Source organism: Telmatherina bonti, assembly GCF_933228915.1.
Source record: "Telmatherina bonti genome assembly, chromosome: 19".
NCBI lineage: Eukaryota > Metazoa > Chordata > Actinopteri > Atheriniformes > Telmatherinidae > Telmatherina > Telmatherina bonti.
Window position 1 is genome coordinate 16,855,315 of NC_136617.1, and position 19,257 is coordinate 16,874,571.

The following is a 19,257-nucleotide window of genomic DNA, read 5'->3' on the forward strand; positions in this document are numbered from 1 at the left end:
ACTGTTAAATGCAATTTAGTCACTACAGCTGTCAATTTTGCTGGCAGACATATTTAATAAGTGGGCTTTAATGTCTGATAGTGCAACTTCCTATGAAATTATGTGAAGTTGGATGAATATACTTTACTGAGTTACCAAGTTTAAAAAAAAAAAAAAAAAGGAATAAAATGTTAATGTTTTTAGGTGGACATTTGACCTTAGTTTGATATTAGCCAGTTGCTGGTGGTTGTTGGCATCTAACAACTACTGTAGATATAAATATTTCAATATGCTTGTACTCTATTGCTATGCTACAGTAAACCTCATACCACCTGCATGCATGGTTCAATGCTGTCGCTGAACCATGCAAATTCCTTGAGGGCTCAAATGTTGAATGAAGCAGCTGCACCTGTTGGATATCTTTTACACATTTATTTCCAAACGGCACAAAAGTGTATGGCATTTCAGCAAGCAGACCACAACCATGGAAAAGAAAATGACATGAAGTTTTCCACTATTGAGCTATATAAATATGACATATAAAAGATACAAACAAAAAAAGTCCACTCGTAGGCCTCCATCACGCGATCATGAAGGCTCAAACATACAAAAGAAATGTGAATACAGCAAGCACTGATCCTGTAGATACAAAAGAACCGTCTCAGATAACTGTTTTCATACACATTAAGACAACACGACCCCCACGTTCTCACTCTGCTTTGTAATTACAAGGTGTTGCTAATTCTGGAGGAGGGTTGGACTTTTTTTTTTTTCTCTTTTAATCTACCAGTTTTGGGACCAAAAAAAAAAAAGGGGAAACATTACGAGTACAAATACTATACGTATTCACATTATCATAGCAAGTTACTAAAACCAGAGCGCATTTTAGTGTAATTGTATTTACATGGTAAAACTTGTACACATATACTACTGACAGTAAGCCTGACCTTTCTTCTTCTTCTAGGGTAACAATGGACATCACACATAATTCACACTACACAGGCAACAAACTTCCTGTAGCCTCGACTCCTTATAAAAAGCCTTTTTTTTTTTTTTTTAGAGTTTCTCATCTCTGTTGTGCTAATTTGACCCAACAGACCTGCACAAATACCAACAGCAGTAATATGCATCATATAAATAAATAAAACATAAAAATCAGTGTTAAGTTCTCCAAACACTCCCTTTCGTGCTTCAGATGTTACAACTTGATCATCCTCAGGTGGTGGTGAAACTAATCGAACGTTGGGAAAACAAGCGTAGATTTTGAGGCAAGCAGCGTGAATATAACATGACAGAGTGTGTCAGCACTGCAGCGGGAGGTTTTTTTTTTTTCTTTTCCATTTAGAAACAGGCATGTGGCTACAGTCAGTGCAGAGTGATGGTGGGAATGGAAGGACAGGATGCAATAGACAGTATGGGTGATATATAAATGCTTTACTGAGGGAAGTGTTACGAGTCTACCACAGGTGAGTTCAGTAATCAAACATGCAGTTACAATCGCACACAGTAGGTGCCAAAGAGTAAAATGGTGGTTGCTAAAAAATCTGCACAGGAGCAGCTGCGTTTCATCAACATTCATATTCTACAGCCCTGTCAGTCTCAGGTGACCCCAACCCCTGCCCTACTGGGGCTTGTCTGTCTTGTGGGCGGTGAGGAAGGCCATACCATGGGTCCTGAAGTGGGTGTTTAAGTCAGTGGCCTTATCAAAATGCCGACCGCACACCTTGCAGCTCAGATTCCCCTCGCCATCCTCACCCTGCGCCTGAGGGGAGGCGGCAGGGGAGCCGTCTGGAGAGCCGTGAGCGCGGGGGTTGCTCCGTTCCGCGTCGCTTTGGGTGTCCCGCACTCGGTGGGTGATGAAGCGGTGCCTGCTGAGGGAGCCCGCTGATGCAAAGCAGACGCCGCATTGCAGGCACTGGAAGGAAGCTGTGTCGCCGCGGTGCTGAGGGATATGGCGCTGAAACTCCGCTCCGTCCTCTGTGGAGAAGCCGCAGGGGACGCAGCGGAAGATGTTATCCTCCTCCTCTAACTCGCTAGGTGCAGGCAAAGTAGAAGCCACGGATGCCCTGGTTCTCTTTGCAGGTCCGCCACCATCTTCTGTAGCGTTGTCTTCCTCATCTCCAGTCCGGCTTGCAGGAGGACAAACCTCCCCGTCCTGTTCTGAAGAGCTACCTGCTCCTTCCCCCCCTGTGGCTGCACGCTTCCTAGTGAGTGGTGGACCCTAAAGGGAAAGCAAGACTGATTAGCGGCACAATACTGTCACTGCTGTGCTCGTTTCAACACTGTTTCAAACTGTACGTAGTAAAGAGAAAATAAAGCTTCTGTAACTTGTAAAGAAAACTGTACAAAAACACCAAATATTTTAATAAAATCTAAATCAAGTACTTTGTTTTGCAAGGTTTAAATGAATACTACAAAAAGCAAAACTCAGTAATTATGAAATAAAGAAAAGAGACGCCACTTTCGAGTCCAGAAACCGACCCACCTGTCCATCTGGGGTTCTGTGATGGAGCCGGATATGTTTGTCCAGTAAAAACCGACTGCCAAAGGTGCGTTTGCCTTCTGTGCAATATCTGGAAAAGGATTGGAAGATGAAGTCGGCATCAACCTCACACAGTTTGGGACATTTACAATGGTTTTTACTCCAATGTTAAATAAATTTATTTGCATTAACAAAAATTGTTGCACTGATGTAAATATAGGGAATTTAAATAGAATTAATAGTTTTCAACAACACAATCAATAGCAATTTATTCATCTCAAGCAAATTGAAGAAAAACAGGTGGAAATATCAAACCATGAAATGTAAATGTCTCAATGTGTTCTATGTTGTCTTGAGACAAGTTGTCACAAAATGTGAACAGTATGAGGACTTAAAATGCAAGCTGTCATCAAACCACAACATTCAGTGGTAAATTGACTGGTCGAACATTTCTTTTCGTCTGTTTTGCAGTTAATCACCTTGTTGGAGAACAAAATTCTGCACAATAAATACTTTTTAAAAAAATAAAAAAATAAAAAGTGAGCATTTGAAAGTTTTGAAAAAGTGAAATTAAGTTGACCTGAAAAGGTTACAGAGGATTCTACATTTATTGACGTAGAAAAGGCCGAGGTGTGAGGTGTGTTGTACTACTTTATATTTGAAAATAAAAATAGATATTTACAAGGCATTAATATTTAAACTCACCAACAGCTTCTTTTACTGTAAAATATTTTAAAGAAATGCCCAAAAACCTAAAAGCTACGGCGACTCACTGGCAATGGAAGACTCTCTTGTTGCCCTCGTGAATGACACGCTCATGGCGCCGCAGACTGGAAGATGTGCTGAACGTGCCTCCACAAATACGACAGGGGAACTTCAGAGCACATGTACACACACAAACAAAAAAACAAACAAACAAAACCATCAATTTAGGTTTCCCTCATCAGGTGAGCGGTTCCCTAACTGGAATAACTGAGCTGCGTACATTCTGCAGGAACATGACCCACCTTGCCGTGCTCCATCTTCACGTGACTCAGGTAGTCTTCGTTGTCTGTGAAGGTAGTCTGACACTGAGGACACGTCCACTCTGTCGGGCCGCTTGCATGGCTGCTGCTCCCTGCGGCGGCTGAGTGACTACTTGGAGCTTCATAATCCTCGTCCCCTTCGTCATCTTCTTCCTCTTCCTCCTCTTCTTCCTCCTCCTGTTCCCGCCCCCAGTCTTCGCCATCAGAGGTGTCGGGTTTTCCAGAGGATTTCGACTTGAGGCCAGAGGGACCGGATGTGTTGGCCGAGGCGGGATTTGAGCCGTCTGACTGGAACTCCTGTTTGGCCAGGGCGCCTCTGTGAGCGCTCTGAGTGAGACAACAGAAATGCATTTAGCGACATCAGGAGGACTACTTCTGAACAGGTCAGATCACCTGGATGCTGTACTTGGTACAGAGCTTAGCACAAGGTCACAGTGAGGAACCTCGCTAAGGCCGATCCAAGATTTGATGTTTGCCTTCGCTGACACCACATTCATTGTAGAAACAAATGAACGGGCAACACATGAAGGCAAAAGACTCCAAGACTCCCATTCCTAAAATCTTTAAAATACTTCAATCCCATCCAAAAACACACCTTAATATGCTCCATCATGGAACCTTTCTGGGCGTAGAGCTTGGTGCAGTCAGGACACTTGAACACGTGCACTTTTTGCTTGGCTAAATGAGTGTCAAAGTGCATGTACAGCAAGGGTTTTTGGGTAAAAACTGTATCACACATCACACACTTGTAGATCATCCTGTGAAATAAAAAAGAAGTCATAACTGAGGACATGTTTGCAAAATGTTTCTGCTCTGTTATGATTTTCAACCAATGCATGCAAAAACATTTGAGCTTGTGGAAATTGTGCAATACTTGGCCTGTCCTCCGGTGAGCGTCGGGTGTTGGGTGCTGATGTGGCTCTGAGCGCTGGGGGAAGACTTGAAAGCCATAGGGCAGCTGGGGCACTTGTGGAAGACCTCGCAATGAGCAGTCTGAATATGGGACTTAATGGAGTTCAACCCTCCAAACACGACCTGGCAGCTTGAACACCTTAAAGCAAAAAAAAAAAAAAAAAAAAAAAAAAGCAAAATATTGTAAAACAACTGTCTGGTTATGTAAAAATAAATAAAAACACAGAAAACATCCTCTTTAATTGATTTTTACTTTGTTCCATTTTATGTACAGTATATGGACCTCACATAGTGACTTTAAATGTCAGACAGGCAGTGTTGTGTTTTTCAGCGATCAAATCTTGCAGTGATATAAACAGCCTTATCACCGAACTTAAAATGCAATTCCTGAATGTTAATGTCCATTTATTATAAGATCTTTTTAGTTGTTTTTTTTAAATGCAACCTCATTTCTAAAAAAAAAAAAAAAAAAAAAGTTGTAAAATTAAAAAAAAGCAAAACAACCAAACAAGTAAAGCACGTATTACACTGAGACCAGCAACGTGTTTAAGTTAGGCCTTTTCCTCATGTTTCACACTGTGCAGGAAAACATCTGCCTTTAACAGATGTTTCGGCTCTGCTCTAGTTTTTAAAAGCAACTATTTCCTCATTGGTGACAAACAGGATTCTGTTCAAAACTTCTTTTGTAAGTTTTGTTTCATAACACTTCAAGTATTTCTGTGAGTAAAACAGGATAAATAAAAAAGTTATGCTGCGGTAAGATGAGTGGGTTGTTGCTTGGCATTGTTTGGATCAAATAACCATGCTCTTTCCTGAAAATGGTGTCATTTGGACAACAACTAAAGTTGATCTAAAAGCAGGGCTTATGGTGGTACTTTTACAGATGTCCAAGTTACACATAACATGCCACACAACTGCACCCCGATGCCACTGCAGGGATGTGCAGATTGAAGCAGAAATGTTATTTATGTTCTGGAATGGTTCTCATATTAAACAAATATTCATTCATTCATCCATTATCCTAACCGCTTAGCCCAACGAAGGGTCGCTGGGAAGCTGGAGCCTATCCCAGCAGTCTTTGGGCGAAAGCCAGGGTACACCCTGGACAGGTCGCCAGTTCATCACAGGATTAAACAAACACATTATAGTAATTTGCAATAAATGTGAAGTTAGTCAGCAACATGAACACAGTGGAAAGCAACTTTACTTCAGGGATAATGAATAAATGATCACCAGTTGGTAGAAATAGGATTCTCCACCACTCCTGGCACAGTGGGTCGTGCTGCAGCAGCAGCATGCTGCTCACTGGCTCAGAGCTCACTCAAGTCTGAAGTTCTGTCATGTGTGGAGCTATTTCAGGTAAACAAACAGCAATGGTGCATTGTGTGTAATGTGTGTGGGAAGACAGAGGGGTGTCTCAGCCACACCACAAACCTTCTTAAGCAACAGTCATAACACATATGAGGTGATACACAGAGGAGGAGAAGAGAGGGATTGGAGCTAATAGAGCAAGACAGACATCACTTTCTCTGGGCTTTAATGTGGACACATTTATCCGTTTGCAAGCCTCCGAACCTCATTGCTTTCTGGCGAACTGGCCTACATTCACACTAGTATAACTAGAAACAAAGTAGTTGGATTGACTTCGCTACGCAGAAGTAAAATTAACTACTTGGATATCTGGTCCTGATAAGTGATGGTTAAGCCATCAGATTGCACCATTTCCCAAAATAAACAATATTTTAATGTTTATTCAGCGACAGAGAACTTCATGAGATGTGAGGATGTCAAAGCAAACTTGCATGAATCGCTTATTAAATAAACGAACCGTTTGATCAACCTAAATTGACTGATTTAAACTTTATTTTCAATATTCATCCTATTGTTTTTATCTGAGGAAGACCATGCGGGGGAGGCGGTGGCTGTCCAGCAGCTGGAAAGATGACGACATAAAACTACATCCAGCTCTTGTCCGAGTCAGAGTCTTTCCTCCATCACAGTTCTCCTTCACACTTTCTCAAGATAATTAAGTGCTCTGGCTTTTGTTTTAGTTTTTTTTTCTTGCACGCCAAAAGACAACATGCAAAATATGTATGAACATTTCCAGCAGTATACGTCTATCACTGGCATTTTTTTTCCAACTTTATTGAACACTGCAGTATAACACCGCTCTGCCTTTCACCTGAAACCAGCTTTTACCTGCTGATGATGCCACGGTTTGTGATTGAGAACCACTTTTTTTTTTTTTGGTGCTGTTGAGAACTGACTTTTTCTGGGTTTTTTGGGTTTTTTTTCCCCCCAACATGAATGCAGCAGCCAGTTCAAAATCATGTTTGGGAACTGGGAACCAGCAACTGCCGCTCCTTCTTCTGGAATAAGTGGTAAAGAACTTGTATCACTTTCCTGGAAATTTGTTTTTGATTTTCAAAACACGTTAAGGGACTTAAAGTGACATTAAGTTGCACATTAAGTTAATTCCGTACAAAGTATTTGAGTATTGTTGTTATTGTTTACACTACCTTGAATTCTTAATGGTATCAGTGGTATCACACATCACAATCTTTTTTTTTATTTTTTTATTGATCAATATTTGAATTATGCAACATGTCTTTGTAGTATTTTCATTTAGATATAACGTTTAAATGATTTTCAAATCATTGCATTTTGTTTATATTTACAATTTAAACAGAGTCATTAAATTTTTTTGGAACTGGATTGCAGCTTTGCTTTTCTATCATTTAACCCTCAAGTCAGTCACATTAATATGAAACTATACGAGTTACATTAAAATGTTGAAATGTTAAAATACCTCTAAAAGAAAAAAAAAATCCTTTTTTGGTGGGGTTTTTTTTTTTTTGGTCCTCCAAAAATAACAAAAAACAAGCTCAGATGTCAGCGTAAGACATGTAATGTGATTTTTTTTCATGAGAATTTTGCACAGCGTCTCCACACCTGTAGCCGATGCGCCTGGCAAAATGCAGACAGGCCTCCTCCAGGTGGGTTTGGAAGCTGGCCTGCCGTGCAGTTCCACCACACTCTGGACAGACATGAGGCGCTTTGTGTTTGTGGATCCTTTGGTGGGCAGATACGGCACATGAGTTAGGAAGCATCATGGGAGGCGAGCACTGTGTGCACGTCTGCAAGACAAAAAAAAAAATTCAACAATTGAGCAAAAAATAATCAGAGACTACCAGCAACACAAGCCACACAGTCTAAAGACTCACTGAGTTGGGAGCCCCTCTGATCTGCTGGAAGTGAGTGACCAGTTCAGCCTTTCCACTGAACTGAGTTTGGCATTCCGGACATTTGAAGTTGTTATACTGCAGACCCTCTGCCTTCTTGCATGGTAGCGGCATCAGCGCCTGGGGACCCTGAGGTGCGCGACGGACGGGTCGAGGCTGAGAGGACAGAGAAGTAGCATCCTTCATTGGGCTGGAGTTGGCAGCGACAGCAGGGCCTCCTGCTGTGGCAGAAGGAGAGGAGACTGGAGGAGAAGAGGATGAAGAGGAGAGCAGGCCTGGTCAACCAAAGGGCAGAGAACAGAAAAAACAAATGGCTGGTGGTCAGCGAGAACAAATCAAAAAATGAAAGCTGCATATATCATTACTGATTTTTTTTTTTAAACTTCTTTTGAGATTCATCAATAAAAGTAAATTAAATTAAAGATCATGTCTGGATTTATAGTTTTTAAAGGTGGAGTATGTAAGATTTTCAATATTTTCAAAATAAATTAACTAATAAAATAACTACAATCATAATTAGATTTTAGACATGTTTTTTGAACATGTAGGTTCCAGTCTGTCCATGTTTGATGCGTTATTAAATTACAAGTTTAATTAATGACAAATGACAAAAAGCACTTTTTTTTTTACTGGTAGGCAAACATTTAAGAACGGTCTTTGTCATTAATTAAACTTGTAATTTATTAAACACATCAAATATGGACAGACTGGAACCTACATGTTTAAAAAAAAAAACTATAATTATGATTGTAGTTATTTTTTTAGTTAATTTATTTTGAAAATATTGAAAATCTTACATACTTTACCTTTCAGCAAATAGCATTTTTTAATTATTTCTAACTCTGATTTATACTTTTTATTGGGATGCAATTCTCTGAAATGTTGGAAGACGGAATAAAAACTATCAAACAACGACTGATTAAAAGTTTTGATATTTAAAACTTGACATTTTCTAAACAAAATGCCAAACATCCTGTTTCCCTGCAATCAAACTTACCACCGATTGGCGTTATGTCTTGTTGTCCGATCATCTGCTCCACAGTGACAGGCCTCATGACCAGGTGTGAGCACTGCATGACCAGCCCACGCTCCTTATGCTCCCTTGCGTGCAGCAGCAGGCTGCACTTATTGAAGAAGGCCAGCCTCTTAGCACAATGGTTACAGGTCACCTCAATGCGGAGAGACCGTCTATCGTAGTGTCGCGCCAGACTGCGTTCCAGGGCAAACGCGTCTCCACACTCCAGGCAACGGTATCCTGTGGCTGGGAGTGGGAGACCCCACTCGGGCGGTGGAGGAGCCGAGAGGTCAGGCTTGTAGCTTGGCAAAAGGTTTTTGCTATTCAGAATTTTGTTAAAGGCCTCCACCAGACTCGACTGACTCCGGGAGATGACGGCTCCTGTGCTGTTGACGATGGAGGCAGGTTTATTTGGCTGGAGAGTGCTGCCTACAATGGTGCCGCTGCCTCCGTTTGCCGTTTTGCTTGTAGCTGTGCGGACACTTATCCCACTTGCACCGACTGAGAACTTGGGGGATGAGGCCGCTGCTGGAGTTGCAGGCAGGGCAGCGGACTTAGTGATGCTAACAGCAGTGGCAGAAACCTTGGTTTTCTCAGATGAAGCCATTTTATTTTGAACTTTGGTTGCAGCCGCCAGCATGACGCTGCTGGCTGCGAGTGTGGACACTGGCAGAGCATTGAGAGTGCTTACTTTCTGATTAGTTGTCAAGTGACCAGGAGAAGCCTCAGCTTTTTGGGCTTTATTTCCTAGCGCCTTACGTTCCCCAGTTTGAGCTTTAGGGTCCAAGCCTTTCCCTGCAGCAGCCCCTTTAGGAGCTACCCTTGTCACAGTTCTGGTTATTCCACCTGTGGAGGTTTTAATCGTTTTTATCCTGACTTTAAGGGGCCGGGACGGAGCTCCAGAGGCAGCAGGTGCAGTAATGCCCACTTCTCCATCATTAGACTGGGGTTTAGACTTGCCATCATCTACTTCCATCGTTTCCTCAGCTGTTCTCAAATGGTCTCCCTTGTCTGCTTTACCGTCAACAACCTGATCTATCCCATTCCCCACTTCCATTTCTTCTTCCTCCTCTTTAGGCTCCCTCAATTCAGCGGGAGGTGGAGTGGAGGCCACAGCAGGACTGGAGCATCTCTTCGCTGTAACCTGAGCTGTTGATTTTGGCAACTCTGGTTCTGGACTCTCTGGTGAGTCTCTCTCTTCAATGACATGCTCTGGATGTCTGTCCTCTACCTGAGGACTATCTGTTGAGCCGGACTGGGGGGCTGATGAAGTCTGAGATGATCCTGAAGGAGTGTCCCCTGGTTTAGGTTGAGAAGCAGCAGAAGAGGCAGGCTGTGCTGAGACAGGATCGGACTTGAAACGCCGGCTCAGCTGAGTGCACGCTGGAGAGTCTGGGCTCTCCTGGATCACCAGTGGACTTCCCACATCCGGCTCAGAATCCTCCTCCTCTACCTGCTGGTGTTGAAACCCTGCAGAGCCACTTTTGGGAGCGCCATTAAAAGGCTGAGATGAGTGCATTGGGTGTGATGATGGCGCAGAAGGTGAGGCTGGGAGCAGAGGCTTGGAAGGTGGAAAGAAGGGTGAAGACAGTCCAACAGGCCCGCTAGCAGGTACAGATGTCCCCGCTGATAGAGAGGAAGATGAAGGCAACGATGCTTTGACCCCATCTGCTCTCTCCTGGCCTGTATCCTGCTGCTGCTGGTGTTGCTGCTGCAGAAGCTGCATCTTCCTCACCCGACCCACCGGATCGCCCGATCCCTGTGCCACAAGTGGTTTAAGTCTGTTGAAAATGTTACCACCCTGCTTGTGAGATTTAGCTGTACTGGCACCTGCTGCCTCTGAAGACACTTTGGAGGTGTTCATGGACCACGGTGCTCCGTTAGACTGAACCTGGCTGAGAGGAAGGGCTGCTGACACACCAGATGCCCCAAAACCATTGTGGTTGAGAGCTTCAGAATTTGCCACACCAGGAGCACATGCACCAAGTCTCGGGCCAACATCAACCCCAGCGATCACATCGATAGGGTCCTGGTCCGTCTCTGCTTCCCCTCCATCTACTGTCTCATGGCGTACTTTATTCTTCACAATCACACTCACAATTGAGGTATCCACCTGGGGGTCTGCGGGACTTGGCGGTCTTAAAGATGATCCAACACCCACCACGCTATCAGGCTTTCCAAGAGATGCACCTGTAGCTCCATGGGGTCCCTCTGCCTCATCAGGTGCAGACTGGATGGCCTCTTTGGCATCTATATCAGGAATGTCAAATGCTGCCAACAGGTCATCAAAATCTGGGGTCTTCATGTCCCCCATACCGGGATTGACTCCTGTTGAAACATAAATCATTACACATATAATAACTGAACCCAACAAAACACACTAACATGAATCCACCTGTGTTGTTAATGAAGCTGAACTACAGGCGTCTGTAATTAATGCTATTTAAAAATGTCTATAATGCTACGGTTAATTCAGCTCTTACCAACATGCACATTTGATAAACAAACATTGACAAGCTTGTCATCAAGGAAGCCGTGAGCCAAGGATTCCGCACTAGCATTTATTTAGCTGGCTAAAAGCTAGCGGTGGCGTCCTGCAACCAAACCTTCGCCGATGACAGACGCAACAACATTTCACCATGAATGGGAAACTCTGCTTTAATCACGCTTTTACTGCATGCTAGGTTATGCAACATTTGAGGCACAGCTCGGTCGAGAAAGCGTGTTGTCGCAACGACCTCCGTTATTTTTGTGCTAGCGGTTTTCCTTTCCGTGTGAGGCTGCTCAGTAGCTGGCCGCCAAGCTCCAGCCAAGACAGAGGAGGGTCATTTAGCTAACTAGCTAGCGTTCGCCATTAAAAGCAGCCGGAGCGCTTTGATGGGGGATGGTTCAACAGCAGTCACGACCCACTTATAGTAGGGTCGACGATGTCACGGAAAAAGGATGACTGGGATGGGGATTTTCCTTTAATATTTCATTTTTTTATTGTTTACCTGGATATGCGATTCCCGACTATCCTAGCTCGTTTTCAGCTGAAAATGCTGCGCTTCCCGTCACGTGACCCGAGACATCCTATCAGGATGTGGTCGCGCTGGGAAAAACGCATGGAGGATGCTGCAAACGACACGTATGTTTGTTTTTTTCTGGGAATGACCATAACAGACTAATTTCAAACACTGTCTTAATGTGAAACATCCCTCAGTACAATGTTCTCTACGATCAAACTGGTGGTTTGCAACCACTGAACCTTTCAGTCCTTTCAGTCTACTTACATCATTAGCTATATTGAAGCACTGAAGGAAAAAACACGTCAAAAAGAAACGATATTTTATTGCAAAAAAAAAAAACAACAAAAAAAAAAACATTAAAAGGAGTTTGGCTAACTGTTTAGACTGAAAGCCATCACCAATTATTAAATTTGGTCAAATATTTATTATACATTCTGGGTTAAATGCTGGGCAAAGAGTGAACAAGGTTATCTCAGAACAGATCCTTGTTTTAACTTTATCACTTAATATTTCTGGGCTTTTTAAAAAAAAAAAAAAAAAAAACAGTAAACACAAATTAGTAATTTCATATTTTTCACCTTGGTGCCTTTAACACAGACATATCAAATGCCAAAAGAGCTGTCATGCAGGATAGTGCATCAGCAATCTTTTTATACTAAAAAAAATATCCCGCATGTTCCTGCAATTGTTCATTTATTTCCTTTCCTCTCATTTCTTCTTTTCTTCGTCCTTTTTGGCATCTGGCTTATTTCCTGTTTGGGAAGCAAGGGAGCCCATGGCATTGCGGATGGCCTCGTTGTTTGGATCCACACCAGGCAGGTTCTCTAACACGCTCTGAAGGAACTCTGGGTCTTGCATCACATCATAGTCATCTTCCTCCTGGTTAATAATACAAGATGCAGTCAGTTAGATTAATCATTATTTACAACGGCACCAGTTTGTTATGATATCTTTACAAAACAACAAGACATTATGGAACTTCACTGCTTAAATTTACCAATAGTACTGTGACTGTTGATTAGAGTACAATTTTGTCTTTGCTCAGAGAATGAAACTATGTCAAATTAGTCCTGTATGCATACAATTTTGATTTATACTAAATTAGTTAATCTGATTCTCCAGAGTTCCCATCTTAAGTTTTGATTTTTTAATAACAGAAACAGCTGATGACCACTGTATAACCATAAGTGTGCAAATCTAAAAACAAGCCAAATGTAACAGTTTGCCTCCAGCTATTTTTTGCCAGCTGTTTTGTCTGTGATGCAATGAGTCAAATTGAAAAAGATCTTTTAAGAAAAGAAAAGCTAAATAAGGAAATTCTACCATGTATCATAACATTGGGAAGTATGTTCACTGAAAGGTACCTTGAGGCTAAGGTTTATTCTCTAACATTTTGATGCTTTTGATAATTTCACTGCTAGTTGTGAGTGCTTCAAGCATGAATCAGTTTATGCTGCTGATGCAGAAATGACTCACCTTACTTAATGACTTGACAAGGAATGAAACGTTTTACCTTGACTTCTATATTTATAAAAACTCACCTTGGCTGACTCTCTTGTGTCCATTGGGCCCCCTGTGTCCATTTCACCATACTCTGTACAAAAAAGAAAAGTTATTTATCTAACAGGCTAAAAACAGAAGTGTGACTCAAACTAACACTAACTGCTTATATTAATGAAAAATAAAACTCGCCTCCTCCAGCTAGAGACATTTGCATAGCATAAGCTATCTGCTCTTCCTCTGTCATGCTGCTGAAATCAGGAAGCACTGCTGCACCGCTTTCAGGTTGAGATACTGACATCTTCAACAAGGCCTCGTCTGATTCTGTATAAAGAAAAAAGTTTTTAAAAAAAAATAAAAAAAAATCAAACAAATCCAAACAAACTTTAGTGATGTAAGTAATAACTATTTGCCAATCCTACCCTTACCATCTGCACTGGGTGTGGGCATGCCTGCCTCAGCTGCAGAGGCAGCAGCAGCTCTTCGAGCCTCCTCCTCCTGCCTCTGTCGCTGCTCCTCCATTGAAACACGCAAGGCCTAAAGCAATGCACAGTAATGGCAAAATAAGAAATAAATACTTAAGACATCCCCATGTTAGTATCTAAAATATCTTTTTAGTTTATTATGCGGGCAAAGTCTCACTGTGTGCTGGAAATATGACTAAATCCAAATAGGGGGGGACATATGGTGGGATGATGTACAAGACCCCACAAAGTCAATGCATAAAAATAGAAAATGAATATTAGGAGAGTAAAACCCTCCAGTAATCTTTTTAAAACTATTATTTTGTATTTTAGGATGACTATAACTTTTACAAAATCCTTTAATTTGCAGCAACATTTTAGTCTGGGGGGAAAAAGTTTTTATGCATGAATGTTAAGCTACTAATGAAATATTTATTGCTTACCAGGGCCAGCTCTGGATCAGCGCTGGGATCCACACCAAACTCAAAGTCACTGGCACCAAGACCCATCATAGAACCCCCCTCACCAGCCAATATGGGAGAGGAAAGCAGTGCATCAGCCAGACTGGGACCAGGAGGGACTGTAACCAGATGGGAGCCTGTCCCATCCTTCCCATTTAGAGTGTTAATAAACGCAGTCAGCTTTTCTGTGTTCATTTCCTGAAGAAAAAAGTAAAACAGAAAACATATAGTTGAGATATTGAAATGGGGGGAAAATGCATACCTTGAATACAGTTTGATCATTAAAAGCTAAACCAAGAATTTCTCACCTCTTCTCCAAAGTTGATGATATCAACGTTCACTTTCTCTTTCTTTAACCGTTTTGCCAACTTTACAAGCTGAATCAACATAAAAATTAAGATGAGTGCGCAGATATTAACAAATTTAAATAATCAAAAACAGTGGATAAATATTTCTTTATACTATGGTCAGTGATAATTCTAATGACAACTGGCGTGCATTATTTCCATCTATACGCAGTTTGGCGAGGTAAATCACTAACATTTCTCCGTTATGGGGCGTCACCATAGCAACGGGTTAATCAGCTGATTCAGATAAGCTGTTTTTTTCACAAGTGAATGACAGAAACGTGCCATGGGATGGCTTGTGAGGTGAATTTCAATTTTTTTGGCCGAATTAAAACATTTGATGAATGGGGAGTGGAGTGATGAGCGCTCCTCCGTTACGGGGGTCACCATAGCAACGCATTCATCAGCTGGTTCAGATCAGCTGTTTTTTAACAGGTGAATGAGAAACATGCTTTAGCTTGACAGCGGTTGTTTACCATAAAAAGTACATTGAGGCCAACATGAAATAGTTCCTATACTTTAGCATATTTAGCAAGTGTTGTAAAAAAATACAAATTTGTTATAAAATGTTAACTGTGTGGGACCATGGTATAAGCTGATTAAACAACTCGGATCTATGCATTAGGAAGTTATAATGCACTTCGCGGAGGAACACCACTCCGCTGTGGGTCATGGTGTTCTCGGTTCTTTGCCGTGCATTATAACCATCTAATGCATGGCTCCTCATAGTTTAATTCTTACTTATAAAGGATTAACTTGAAATGTGAAAGGAAAAAGATGAAACTCACATCTTTTTCATTATCCTCAATAGGACTTCCAATGAAGACTATGATCCTCATCTTGTGGTTTTTCCCTTGTCTGTGCTTTAGGGCCAGCTACACAAGAAAATGAATACACAAGAAAGACAAAAACAAAACCTCCCTGTTACATATGTGAGATTCATCACTCATTTATTTTCTATACCGCTTAAGCTTGAAAGCCAATTAGCAGGTGAGAGCATATATATAAAAAAGACACACATACACACATAAAGAAGAAAGAAAGTGGGGGGAAAAAAAGAATACACAGGATACAAAAAAAAAACAAAACAAAAAAAAAAAAAAACATGTTTAGGATGCTGAACTTTCTAGTACTGAATTATAGAGTTAATCATAATTTTAGTTCTCAGTGTTTCTTGGGCCAGCTTGGTCCATGTCACACTGGTGTCATACAGATAACAATGTAAATGTTATATATCCATCTTTTTATTCACCCAAACTAATCTCCCTTCATTAATGTCATTTTCAGATCGGCTTAAATTCCTCATTTGAACTTCCAAGGAAGAATTGGACAGAAAATTCTAAGATATTTTTATGTTGTCATTTTGTCTTATTTCCTAACTAAAGAGTTTCTTCTTGTTATAGTTCTTATAATTATATGTATAATCATCCACCCTGTTTCCACCAGCAGGTCTAGGTTGGTAAGGGATGGTTTGCTTGGGTAAATCCTAATCTCTGCTGTGTTTCCACAGCTAATCATGCCCTTGTCAATAAAGTGGCCTATTAGCTAGATAGCGATAAATGCATCAGCTGTGTAACGGTGTGATGTCACAATGTCACTGTAACACCTTTTTTTTCTTTTTTTAAAATGAAAACGTAGAATAATGTGTCAGAAACAAAGGACAAGAACTGAGGACATTCAGTAGTTTGTATCATTCTTCTTGACATTTGGCTTTAAACAACAACTACACAATATATTTATACACTGACTATATACATCTGTTTAAATCCATTCGTAAAACACACCTGTTCAAGAAAGCATGCTCTCTTTAATCACTTTGTGCCATGGTTTTATGTTGTATATTTTTGGTTTTTTTGTTGTTGTTTTAATGCCTGTTTTTATTGTACAATGTCCTTGAATGACCTGAAAAGTGCTTTTAAATAAAATGCATTATTATACATAGTGCAATGCTACTTTGTTCTTATTGACAAGTTACACAGGAAGTGATGACTCTTTCAAACAACCAATGGACTGCAGTTTGTCAAGTGCCACCCCTTTTGAGTTGTATTGTAAATATTGGGACCCCAATAAAAAACTAAAAAAAGGAAGCATACAAACACCCACCATACTGAAATGAACCTGTTGCTGGAAATGGACATTTAGAACTGAAGGTTCGGCTTGCTGTTTCTAATTTTCTGATGAGCCGAATCGATGAACTATTGAGGATCACAGTGAACTACCTCTCCTGTGCAATTGTCATTTAATGCCAGGGATTTTTACAACCTTTCATTCGAAAGTCAAAAGGAATTATTGTAAATTAAACAAAAAACTTTAGTTCAATCCTTAGCTAGACTATTCTTCCAAGTTTGAAACAGCAGACTACTTACATGGGCCACTCTGATGCCTGTGCAGAATGAGACCTTTCCTCTGGGTTGGACTGCGTGGAGTTTGGACAGGATGCGACCAGTATCTGGTGTTAATGTGGTGAGGACTTCACAGTTGCTACATAAAAATATGAGCACAAATCCACATTGTTAGCAATCACCAGTAACGTGTAAGAAAAAAAAATAAAACAGTGCTTTTAAGTTTTCTGACTATTAAAATGTGTGACTGTGTTTTGTTTAGTGAAGACATAAATGGTTACTTTGCCATGGTGATGAGGCCCACGTTGTTCTCTGGGTTGCTGCGTGTTTTTGAGTGGCAAACAATGTTGACCGCATCTTGCTGAGCCTGTAGTCTTGTTGGTAGAAAATCTCCATTTCTCATATATTCGCTGTTGTCCACACTGTGGAAAAAGTCTTAGTTTAAACTCAACTCTCAAATGTCTTTAGTTAAATAGTTTGTTAATGTTGATATAATTCCACCATAATGAGGTGGAAATATATCAAAATGTAGCCATGGCGAGTTAAGATTTAGCATAAAGACATTTTGGTTCCACTTTAGTCAGCAAGGTTCCTGTGAAAAATGCATTTCTTTCATTAAGGAGATTATAATAAAAGGTAAAATAGCTTTAATGGTGTTATAATATATTAAGTAACTAGCACGGTTTGCTACTATTAGCAAGTGGTGATAGTATAAGCTGATCTGAACAATAACAGCATTAGTGCCGTCACTTGATATTCAAGATACAAAACACTTAATCATAAGTCATAACATTTAGGAACGATACCCTGCATGTTACATTTAATTAAATATGATTTAAAGACTGCCCTTCTTAGCCAACTCAAGCTAGAATGACTCAGCCGGTCGACACTGCGTTAGCTGGCTAACCGTCAACGATTAATAGTCAAGCTGGCCGTGACATTTACACATTTTTCAGCTCGATTGAACACCTCAGTACATAATTAGGTCTTTATATGAGCTGTCAGTAGTCGAACAGCTACTTAAAAACACATTTCCTTAGAGTTCTTACCAGACCATAGTGCTTTCCAGCACCATTTTGCCAACTTCTTGTTGCTTCTGTCGTAATCGTACAACCTGTTATACTATTGGACAACGACTGAGCAAGACGAAATATGATTGGTCAGTCGTTTTGTACTGAAGGATAGTTTACAAAGAGACAAATCAGTTACATGTTTTTCACACTCATTTTTTTTTGTGTGTGTAATCTTGCCTAAAATATTTTAATCTCTCACCTAGAGTTAATGTTTTCAATATGATGAAAAATATGTCTTGCAAAAAATAATTAAAAAAAAGAATTGTATTAATAGTCATTTTCCTGAGTATAAATAGCATGATCATGAATAAAGTAGCCAACAAAAACAAAAAATGGGTCTCATTTTGCAGAATTCCGAAATTAATCTTATTTTTTTTAAAAATTAAATATTTCTATCAACCAGTCTTATGTATTAATATACATTTAGGGGAAAAAACTAACAACCTTTGAAATGTCTATTTATTTATTTACTTACTTATTTTAGGGGTGTGGAGGGTTCTGCACTAATAATTTAAGTTTTACTGTCTGTTTAGAGGAAAGAATCACTATAGTAAAAAATGAATGGGAGAACAGGTAGGAGCAGTCTCCTTAAAGTTTATACTAACTGCACAAATATCCTTATCTACTTGAGGATTAACAAAATAACTTAATAAAACTTATGCCTTGTCTGTCACCTTATCCCTGTTGCACACAAAATGCATTTCTCTGTTCTCTGTGAAGCACTTTCATTCATATACCTCACACATGAAAGATTGAGGATTATTTCTAAATAAAGTAATCCTCAAGGGGTTAATAAATAAAACTTAAACTGGTGTTGGTGACTGCTGAAAAGTTCTGTGATGCAATATAATGAAACAAAAGCCTTGTGTTTTTGCTTTTTTCTTTTTAATAGTAACTCTAGATACAAGTTTGCAAAATGTGAAATGCCCAAAGAGAGACAGAGACAAAGAGAGAGAGAGCTTGTGAAAAAGAAATGTGATTCTTACAAATGCTTATATCTTGATATACACAATTACAAATAGTAAAAATACAAGATGATTTTACAGTTATTAAAGCTATCAAGATCATAAAACAGTTTAAACATTAGGAGTTGAATGCATTTTATACAAATCTGTGCTGTGCAGAGGCATATTTTCAGTGCCTCATTAAAATAAAGCAATAAATATAACAGTAAATATGACTACATCAAAATGTTTGGTTACTTGGCTTTTTTTGCTGTTGCTTACAATAATAGGATTTTTTCAAGGTCCAAAGCAATCCATTTTTGTTAAGAATTATATATAAATTTTATGTATTGCAGTTTAGACAAGCAAATAGGGAGTAAACAAAAAAAAATGTATGCATAGTTCCCCCGTCTTAGGTGACAGACTTTTAAGCCAACAGACAGAAAGTGCCATCATTTGCATT

At 40.2% G+C, this 19,257-nt stretch overlaps 2 protein-coding genes across 4 annotated transcripts; both read right to left on the reverse strand.

The window, feature by feature from the left end:
* Positions 1–481: 481 nt before the first annotated feature.
* znf687b (zinc finger protein 687b) lies at positions 482–11,675 on the reverse strand. 3 transcript variants are annotated; one of them, XM_079258295.1, is made up of 10 exons: positions 11,649–11,675; positions 8,638–10,983; positions 7,623–7,882; positions 7,351–7,535; positions 4,361–4,537; positions 4,082–4,244; positions 3,469–3,813; positions 3,235–3,335; positions 2,465–2,552; positions 482–2,200 (listed from the first exon to the last, which is right to left on the reverse strand). In XM_079258295.1, the coding sequence occupies exons 2-10, from the start codon at positions 10,967–10,969 to the stop codon at positions 1,601–1,603; spliced, it is 4,251 nt and encodes a 1,416-aa protein (XP_079114421.1). In that variant the 5' UTR covers positions 10,970–10,983; positions 11,649–11,675; the 3' UTR covers positions 482–1,600. The 3 variants fall into 3 exon arrangements, with proteins under 3 accessions (XP_079114421.1, XP_079114419.1, XP_079114420.1); XM_079258293.1 differs by having other exon boundaries at positions 7,623–7,915; XM_079258294.1 differs by lacking the exon at positions 11,649–11,675 and adding an exon at positions 11,139–11,257 and having other exon boundaries at positions 7,623–7,915.
* A 290-nt stretch (positions 11,676–11,965) lies between these two features.
* On the reverse strand, positions 11,966–17,878 carry LOC306769629 (26S proteasome non-ATPase regulatory subunit 4). Its single transcript, XM_079258310.1, has 10 exons — positions 17,827–17,878; positions 17,059–17,199; positions 16,802–16,916; positions 15,224–15,310; positions 14,397–14,465; positions 14,071–14,286; positions 13,592–13,700; positions 13,356–13,487; positions 13,205–13,257; positions 11,966–12,542 (listed from the first exon to the last, which is right to left on the reverse strand). Exons 1-10 carry the CDS (start codon positions 17,850–17,852, stop codon positions 12,372–12,374), a joined length of 1,119 nt encoding a protein of 372 aa, XP_079114436.1. The 5' UTR covers positions 17,853–17,878; the 3' UTR covers positions 11,966–12,371.
* Between the last annotated feature and the right edge of the window lie 1,379 nt (positions 17,879–19,257).

What these genes read in the sequence shown, in the direction of transcription:
- znf687b (XM_079258293.1), bottom strand. Translation starts at nt 10,969, where the DNA reads ATGGGGGACATGAAGACCCCAGATTTTGATGACCTGTTGGCAGCATTT. An exon ending in TGAAGATGGAGCACGGCAAG is followed by an intron (nt 3,336 to 3,468) that starts GTGGGTCATGTT and finishes TGTGCTCTGAAG; the next exon opens with TTCCCCTGTCGTATTTGTGG. An exon ending in ACAGAACCCCAGATGGACAG is followed by an intron (nt 2,201 to 2,464) that starts GTGGGTCGGTTT and finishes CTTTCCCTTTAG; the next exon opens with GGTCCACCACTCACTAGGAA.
- LOC306769629 (XM_079258310.1), bottom strand. Translation starts at nt 17,852, where the DNA reads ATGGTGCTGGAAAGCACTATGGTCTG. An exon ending in CAGGCATCAGAGTGGCCCAT is followed by an intron (nt 15,311 to 16,801) that starts GTAAGTAGTCTG and finishes TTTCTTGTGTAG; the next exon opens with CTGGCCCTAAAGCACAGACA. An exon ending in ACACAAGAGAGTCAGCCAAG is followed by an intron (nt 12,543 to 13,204) that starts GTGAGTTTTTAT and finishes ATTATTAACCAG; the next exon opens with GAGGAAGATGACTATGATGT.